An 8966-nucleotide genomic window follows, 5' to 3' on the forward strand; every position below is an offset into this window, starting at 1 on the left:
CTGAAGGCTCTGGCTCCCATTCTACTTAGAGCTTAGACTTTAGGAACCACAACTAGCCCTGCATTCAGAGAGTGCAGTGTTTTAGTGGGGTAATAGGGTACTATGAGCTCTTTAAGATACAAAGGTGCCTGACAATGAAGAGCTTTGTAGGTGAGGAGGATGATGCAGCACTCTTTATGAAACTAGCCAGCAAGCTCCCCAACAACCAAACTAGACAACTCAAAAACCAACCAAGCAAATTTTACTTATGTGCAAGTACATTTTGGAAAGCACCATGCTGAACCAACACAGCTCTCATTGTGCAGGGTTAGGGGGGACATGTGATGCTCCCCCAAAGTAAATGCTAACCAAAGCGCTAAATATGTGACCGAAGGACTAGGTAGTATTACTGCTATGAAGAAGACCCACAAGCAGGACATGATATTGTGTTTTGACTTTTGTTTAACTCTTACAAATACTACATGTGGAACATGTTTGAAATAGCAGACATGCACCCGCGGACTCTACCTTGGCCTGAACCGTTTCAATTATGAACCATTACAACTTCTCCCCTTGCAATATTCATGCACAGGCAGATCACCCCTTCAGATGTCTTAGGTTGCTGTAAGTTGAGATAAACACTTGCCGAGTTGTAACAGCCAATCGCCCGCCTCTATTCCTCAATGTCACTGCCTTAGCACTCAATAATTCAAAGCTTGGCGGTAATGAGCTCCCCGTAGGCCCTGTCCCCAAGGAGCCTCCCCACTGTGCCTCCACTGTAATGTAGTTATATCTCATGTCAGCTTTCAAATCAATTACATTTCTATCTGATGGCTATGTAATTGTGCCTGATTGAGTTTTTGGCATGCCAGCCAAGTGTGTGGTTCCCCAACTCAAGCCAGTCAAAACAGGAAGCTTCATCAAATGAAATTGTATTTCATCCTGATTGAGGCTGCTCACATGATAAGCACAACTGTAATTATGATAATAATAACAATAGCAATCTGTGTTTTCTCAGCTTTGTTGTTTTTTTCCCCCTTGCTCTCCAGATGAAATTTTGCCCCAAGGACTACGAACAACATTTGCTTTACTCAAGATGCAAAGGCTGATTTGATTGTTTGTAGCATGTGCAATTTAGTAGATTAAATGCAAACCATAATGCTATTGTATAAATTTTAAGTGTCTGGATTCTCAGTTAGTTTTAGTGCAGCAGACCTTTTTTCTGCAGGACTACACTTTGTGACTAGAGCCATAGTGATCTTTACATCTTGTGCTTATATTTTGTCAGATGTCAGACATATAGTGTCCTGCTGCCAACAGAAGTCATGCTGTCTTTTGGCATAATGCCTAGAAATAACAAGCTAACCTTTTACCTACAGCAACTAGCTGACAGTTAAGGTCAGAGCAATATTGTTGTATGTGTCATATCTTTCAGAGCAGAATTTTATTTACACAAGATTTGATGGCTTGATAGATGGGTAGATGGCTGGACAGACTGAAGGACATATGGATGGACACAGGGATGAGTGGATGAATGTACACATGGATGTCCGAATGGATGGATGGATAGAAGGATGAATGGATAGACAAATGCACACATGGATGGAGGGACGAATGGAAATACGGATGGATAGATGGATCAACAGAATGCATGCCTGGATGGACAGAGGGAATACTCTAATGGAGTGGTATTGAGATAGATGAGGGGGAGGATGCTGTGGTTAGGTGCATCAGCAACTAAATAGAGATGAATTGTGGCTGCTGTCAGCAGCACTAAGTATAACAGACATAGTAAAGAAGCCTGGCTCATCCATAATCAGCAGACACAGATTGTCTTCATGCCAGAAGAGAACTTCTCTGGAAATAAAGCACTGAGAGCATCTACCAATCTGTCTTTCTATCCTCACTTCATCATCCTTTTCTTTTTATATCTCCTTACTCTTGGTGTTGTTGCCCTTTAAATCTCCTCACTTATATTATTCTCTCCTCATTTCTCTTCTTAAGGTCTTGTTTCTTTCTGTCTGTCTGTCTCTCTCTCTTTCTCCGACACCGTCTTTTGTGTTAACAGCCTTCCATTTTTTTGCGGTGGGAGAGCCACTGGGTGCACATCTACAATCTTGCCTTTCATTTCATGGCTTCTGGAAATGGATGTTTTACTGCCTTCATTAAGGCATGCAGCAGTCAGCACCGTGTTTTCCCTCTGAAGTTTAGCTCCATGAACCTCGCCATTAGAGGACATTATGGCCCCAGATTTCAGGGCACAGTGGAACACTGTATAATTTGATTAGTGTTATTAATCAAGTGGAATACCGCTCCTTTCGCCCCCATCTCCCTCCCCTCCTCCTCCTTTTTGCCATTTCACTCCTGCTTTCAAACCCTTTAGATGTTCCCCTTCCCAACTTCCTCCCTTTATCCGTGCACCTCTCTATGGTCTGTGCTACAACACACACACGCAGTGCAAGTGACAAAAGACCTTACGCCTTCCCTTTTAAAAACAATGATTTACCACTTGTTTTTTTCTCCCCCTTCACAACCCCCCACCCCTCTCCAACCAGTGCCCCCTCCTCTTCTTAGCTCAGGACATAAATCAATTGAGATGAAAGTTCCATAATTGTGCTTGCTGGGAGGGATTTGAGCAAAATTGCGCTATGAATTTTTTAAAGGGAATTTTTACTAGCTGTTCAGCGAGACTTGGGAGGCGAAGGAAGGTGAGGCCATGAGGATTTATGGGCCTGGATTCTTCATTACTGAAGTAATTTTCCTGCAAATGATAGTGCAGCACCCTGGAGGGGGGAGCGCTGCCCGCCTGGGAGAGTACAAACCTGCTTAATCTCTCGTGGAGAGAGAGCAGCTCAGAGCACTAATATCATCTGTAAGCGACTGAGGCTCCATTTGTTCACATCTAAACCGCAGCTAGTGTATTTGTGATTCATAGTAATTGATTGCTTAGATTTGTTCCAAGAGTAGCTATACAAGTTGATTTCATTACGGAGGACAGTTTTGTTAGAACTGCTAGGGAGTCTGCTCCGGGGTCATTTTGTAGGATACACCGTTTTCACACAATATGGGTTTTTTTTAGACATTTAAATTTTTCAGTATGTTTAATCATGTAATCACAAGTACACTAGCTGTACATCTGCACTGCAGTACCTGAGGGATTATTACATAGTCTTATTATAAAATAAAGACGGAGCTGGGAAAGACAAAGAATTCAAGAGGAGAAAAGGTCAGTTTAAATGAAACCTAACACTTTCTATTTCTTCTGTCTGTGGTTGACAGTCTGTCATCTATCTGTAGTTTGTATGTCCATCCTCGTCATTATTTAGATCTGCTTTGCCTTATTGTGTCTTCAGCAAGGGTCTCCATCTTTCTCTCTACCTTTGGTCTTTCCTCCTTTCCTCATTTTAACCTTCCTCAGTCCAATATGGCTGACGTTCTGTCTCCATCTCTTTAGGTGCAGCCAGCAGCAGTGGCCCTCCTCAAGGTTAGTGCGTCCACGATGCCAGGTCTCATTCTTTATCCTGCCTGCCGTCCACTCAATTTTACAGCTCAGTAGCTTGAGAAGCAGAGGGGGTAAATCTGCTGCAAAAAGGAAAAAGAGAGAGAGGGGAGGAGGAGGAGGAAGGGAGAAACAAAATTATTGTGCACCCTGTCGCCAATTGAAGTGGATCTCATTCCAGGCACACTAACAACTCAAGACAATTAGTCACTTCTCACTAGGCCAGACCTGAGACTCACTTGAGGGCCAAAAGGAGGCAGGGAGTAGAGGACTCACAAGCATGGCTAAGCACTGCAGTTACAGGAGCGAGTGAAGAGAGAGGCAACTTAGGGATGAAATGGCTCTGAGTTCTGCTGAAACAGCTCCTTGGGGCCTTTTTGTGCAATTCTGAGATAGAAATAGGAGTATGGAATATAGGATTAATGCACTGATAAGCCATAAAGATGTGTACAAAATACTTACAAATATCCTAAATGTGAATGATTGTTCTTTTTATCGGCATGCATTAGATTTTTCCAGATTTTCATGCATATTTTCCTAAATTTGAAAAAAATGCAATCTACTGGTAAATAATGTGTCACGCATAGCCGTTCTTTTACAACATTCATCAAGATAAAGACAGCAATCTCAATAGTCTGTTACATTCCACCTATTAGGCGATCTAAGGCAGTTTACAACCAAAGATGAGCCCTGAAGCTCCAGCCACCACATGCTCCTGAACAAAAGTGAAGCATGACTAAGGTGGGTGGTGCGTGGAAGATCAGGGGGTGGAAAGAGAGAAAAGTTTGTCCTGGTCCCTCTGCAGAAACGCAGCGTGACCAATTGAGGTGAAGGGGATGAATGAGGCTATTCACTGGGCCTAATGAAAGAGTTCCTGCTGGGCCCTGAATGAGGGTGGGCCCATCTGCACCACATAGGCGTGCACAAACCAGTGACCTCGAAAATTACCCAGGAAGCACTTTGGGACAGTCACCCCAGCAACAGGCTGGGGTGCGCATAGTAACCAGGCGCTTCAGTCAGTGCCTGGCAGCTTTTTAACCAGAGCAAAGTTTTTCTCTGTGTTGAAAGAACTCTGTGTGATATCGGCTTCGATGGACACCCCCCAGGGGGAAGCTGCCAATGATTGTCCCATGTGAAAATGTCGAGGAGCTCTCACTATCTTTGAGAGGTGTAGGATGCTGCTGTCAGGACTTTTCCTGTCAAGACTCAAATAGTATGACAATACCCTGTTTGTCTTAGCTACATATGAGCATGTGCTGCTTGAGTGTATATGCAGTGCTGTATCTAGGTTAATTAGGTTCATATATGGTGTAGTTTATGAGGCTGTGAATTAGATCCAATTACAAAGATTCCAGATAAGGAGAGAGATTCCTTCTGCACCCCTTGGGACTGGACATTAAGTTTACAAGCATCTTCAAGGATCTGGTTCATTGGATTTTATCTGTGTTATTTGGTTTAATATATTCAGTCTTGATGAGCCAGAGGCATGCAGGTCATTGAAGTTCCATTCCCGTCTCCATTCCTTCACGGAACTTTTGACAGCGTGAAATGACAATCCGCCCCTGCACGCATCTCCCACGTCAAAAAGTAATGAGATTGTGCTGCTGGAAATATCACTACAAAGCATCAGGCCTGCACTCGGGTCTGACTGCACCTTCAAACAGCGCTGCCTGCCAGCTCGCCTGCCTCGCCTGCCTGCTGAAAAAGAAGTGAACAAAAACAATCAGAATCAGAGACAGAGAAACGGCAAGGGAAGCTCCCCACGCTGAGACAAACGAACACGCCAGGGCCTTTCATCCTGAGAGTGATTAGCCATCCGAAACGTTTTAAAACCCCGCTTTGAGTGTGTTCCTCAAACGAAAGAGTTCCATTGAGGAGTGGTGGTGAGATGTTTCTCGCTGGGAAGCGCCAGTGATCTAGTCTCTAATTGTGGCGTCGCTGACAAGGCTGGTGTGGCTGGGAGCTTTTTAAGCGGGGCTTTTTGCTACGTTCTTGTTCCCTTCCTGTCAGATCCACCACCAAAGGCACCAGGGAACAAAAAGGCTCCTCAGATTCTGTTCTTACATCCACCTGCCTATCGCTTTGTGCATAAATACAGGCTTAATTTAACACACTAATAGGCCCTGATGCTGGCCTAATGTGTCCAAAACTACAATAGGTGCTGTAAATATTGTGTTTGGTTGCAGATATGTGATATTATCTAACATAGTTTTCAGTCTCCATAATTGCTCTCTTCATCGCTCTCATGTTCTTTCATTTTTCATTGATCGAAGTTTCTCAGCTGCAGAGAAGATTCAAAGATTCTGACACATTGGCAATAGTGTTACCCTTCTTCCGCAGTACAGCATGAACAAAGTCATGTTCAAGGTCTTTGAGCAGCGTTCAGTAGAGCTTTCAGAATATGGCACGGAAAACTTTTCGGATCCTGTACTGTTCAGTTGTCGAGGGTTTGAGAAATCGAAGAGAGGCAGTTTGAAGAGTCAAAGTATCAGCGACAGTGGGGGAAAGAAGGGGAGGAGTTGGAGGGAAAAGGAGTAAAACCCTAGCTCATAAAAATCAGTATTATAACAACATTAATTGATGCTGCTGAGTGCCATATGTGACGCCATATGGAAAAGCTGCCCCAGAGGCCTGCTATAATAGACAGCCCGCAGCGGTGCACACAACTTGGCACATTTACAAACAAGGGACGTCCCATTAATATCAGCCACGCAGACCGAGCAGGAGACAGTGGGAGAGGGAGTGAGAGGGTGTTAAAGGGAGGGAGGGGGCGAGAAATAAAGAGAGGGAACCAACTTACCTCATATTTTTTGTTTGGTTGCTATCTTTAGTCCTCTTTTTTTTCACTATTCATCCACTTGTCCCCTAACTATAAATTCTACCAAACAAAGAAATTAGTGTATTCGCATATCAGTATGCATTTACAATCTCTGCTCCTTTACTCCCACGGTTCCTTAATTACAGTAATAAATGGCCCCTCCCTTCTGGGTTGATCAGACCGCCCTCTGTCCGCCCAACTGTCACTCCCACCACAGATGCCCAGTGGTCCTTTCATCACACACACACTTCAGCAGGTGAGGTGATTCATGGCACCTTGACAAAGGCGGCGCAAACGAGCTCTGTTTAACCTCTTCTGTGCCTAATCACAGGGCAGCTGTTATTTACGGCTGCTGTCCACCATTTCCACTGCTTGGTTGCTCACTGCACTCTAACACTGCATTATGTCCTATGACAGCAACTGTGTTGATGTTGAGGATTCTGCAAGAAATTATTCACTGAAAATGTCCATTTATGGGTGGTAAATGTTACATTAATTATATATATTCATTTAAAATCGAATTTAATGAAGTGAATAATTTATAACTTGTAAATAGTTTTGACATCACAGCTCTTAAAATGCAATGGACACAATGTTTGGGTAATTCGGTATTTTGTGAACTCAAATTGATCAACTGCCAGTTAACCATGATGATGAATGATTAATTTCATTATCGAACAATCTGTTGAATATTGTTTCTACTAATCAATTAATCATTCAGTCTGTAAATGTATCTAAAGCATTGTTTGGCCAACCAACACTCCAAAATCTGCTGCAAATAGAGAGGCTGTGAATGTAAGACATTTTGCTCGATAATGAATAATTTAAACTAACTAATGTTTAAATATTATTGAAGTGTTAAAGCTGACTGATATTTAGTCTAAGTCTAGAATGGCAGCAAGGTGGCCAGAAAGTTTAAACTCTTTGAAGTTGACGCTTTTATCTTACGAAGATGTTTAGTTTTTTTTTCTCACATGATGTGATGGTATCATTAGTCCTGTGTGTGCCCAGGGGATCTGCAAACAGACATGTTATGCTATGTTACAGCCTCATAAGGCCTGGATGTACACACATCCGTTTTGTGGTTTTTTGAGGCTCTTCTGCCGTGCCCAGAGCAGGGAGGGAGAAAGAGAGATCCTTATGAAACGGAGTTGTCAGCCATTCTGTTGAGTTTCATAGAATGTGAGGCAAAACAAGAATATCGTACAGCTGTTTCCTCCCTGACACAGAGGGAGGCAGATGAAGAGCAAAAGAGAGAAAAGAGAGAAACAGGGTGGGAGGAAGAGGGAGAGCGAGAGAAAGCTCTCCGCTCTGTGATGTGCACTGATGTAGCTGCAGCTCTAGGTCAAACGCTGCCAGTGTTTTGTGTTCATCTTCGTCTCGTCTCCCCAGTGCTCCTCTAAATTATTCACAGCCTGAAGATGTGCAATGTGGCAGCCTGCTCCCTTCCTCTCTCCCCCTTCACTCTACATTGCTCTCTGTCTCTCTTTCTCTGTTTCCCATCCCTTCCTTTTTCTCTCATGTGACGGCTTGTTTCAGAGGCAATGAACAGAAGTTTCTCCTTGCAAGCTGGTTAATCCCCCCCACCACCCTACCCCACATCCACTCATCTACCATCAACCATCCACCTTTCATCACTGACTCCATCTCTCACACTCCTCCTTTCATCCCTGCTCGTCGCTTGCTTGCCTCTCCTGGCTGCCAGACTAGAGCCAGCCGCTTCTTTTTTAAGGGGGAGACTGCCAGCTGTTAGCATCAACTCTTTGGTATCTCCCGCTCTCCCCTACATCTCTCGATCTCCCTCATTTCATAGGTTCCACGATGTAGGGGTTGGGCTGACAGGGTGTTTCTGTTGTTTTTTCTATCGTCTCAACTCTGTAATGATTTCCAGTGACTTTGTGCTCATTTTATCTAGCCGAGTCGAGAGATAAACCCCAAGTGCGCACCAAATCCTCAGGCCAGTCGATGGCACTGATTAAAGATGTACCCGTCAGTCATTTCACCTTTAACAGATTGCCAGTCCTGTGAAGATGAAGGGAGTTGTTAGAAACCAAGGGCACGGTGGGGCTAGGGTTAGACGATATGGTGATATATAAGAAGATCACAGCCATCAGAGATTTTGTCATAACGTTTATACTGAGGTTATCTATCTCTTTATTGTTTGTGTCAGACTATTGCAGACAATGTTGCAAATCAGCAAACTGGCAGAGAAAGTACGTATTTGCTGGACAATCCAAAAATGGAACGGTCCTGTCTGGTTATTTTATCCAAAAATTGTTTTACATTTCTGTTATTTACTATATCACTATAAATTGAAATTGTGTAAATACATTTACAGTGATAGAAAGAGATTAAGATTTTATCCACAGGTGGGCCGTAGCTTTACACACATGCAGTACCTCTGTATCTGAATTTGTGGACCGCCTGCTTTTAAAACAGATTATTATTGTCATGTTAACTGGAAACATGCAAGTATTAAATCCTGTTCGGACAGCAGGGGTTGGAGGATGAGGTGTACCCCTCGTGGCCACCTGAGGAGAGAGCAGAGCGGAGAGAGCAGCTGAATCCAGTTCCAGCCGTTTCCACAGGACACTCATTTGTAATTCTGTACCCTGCCTACAATAACGTTTGATCATTGCAGAGGGGAGACAGGAGGTACAGAGAGAGGGG

The 8966-nt window shown here is 43.6% G+C and overlaps 1 protein-coding gene across 1 annotated transcript in view; it reads left to right on the plus strand.

Moving 5' to 3' along the window:
- fbrsl1 (fibrosin-like 1) overlaps positions 1 to 8966 on the plus strand; it is a gene marked incomplete in the record, with an annotated part of 266368 nt that overhangs the window by 164287 nt on the left and 93115 nt on the right. The window contains 1 exon segment of the mRNA XM_035657907.1: positions 3434 to 3463. Coding sequence (XP_035513800.1) covers positions 3434 to 3463 — 30 coding nt within the window.

Source organism: Morone saxatilis, unplaced genomic scaffold (genome assembly GCF_004916995.1).
Source record: "Morone saxatilis isolate NCDOM2014 unplaced genomic scaffold, NCSU_SB_2.0 Contig16, whole genome shotgun sequence".
NCBI classification, from domain to species: domain Eukaryota; kingdom Metazoa; phylum Chordata; class Actinopteri; family Moronidae; genus Morone; species Morone saxatilis.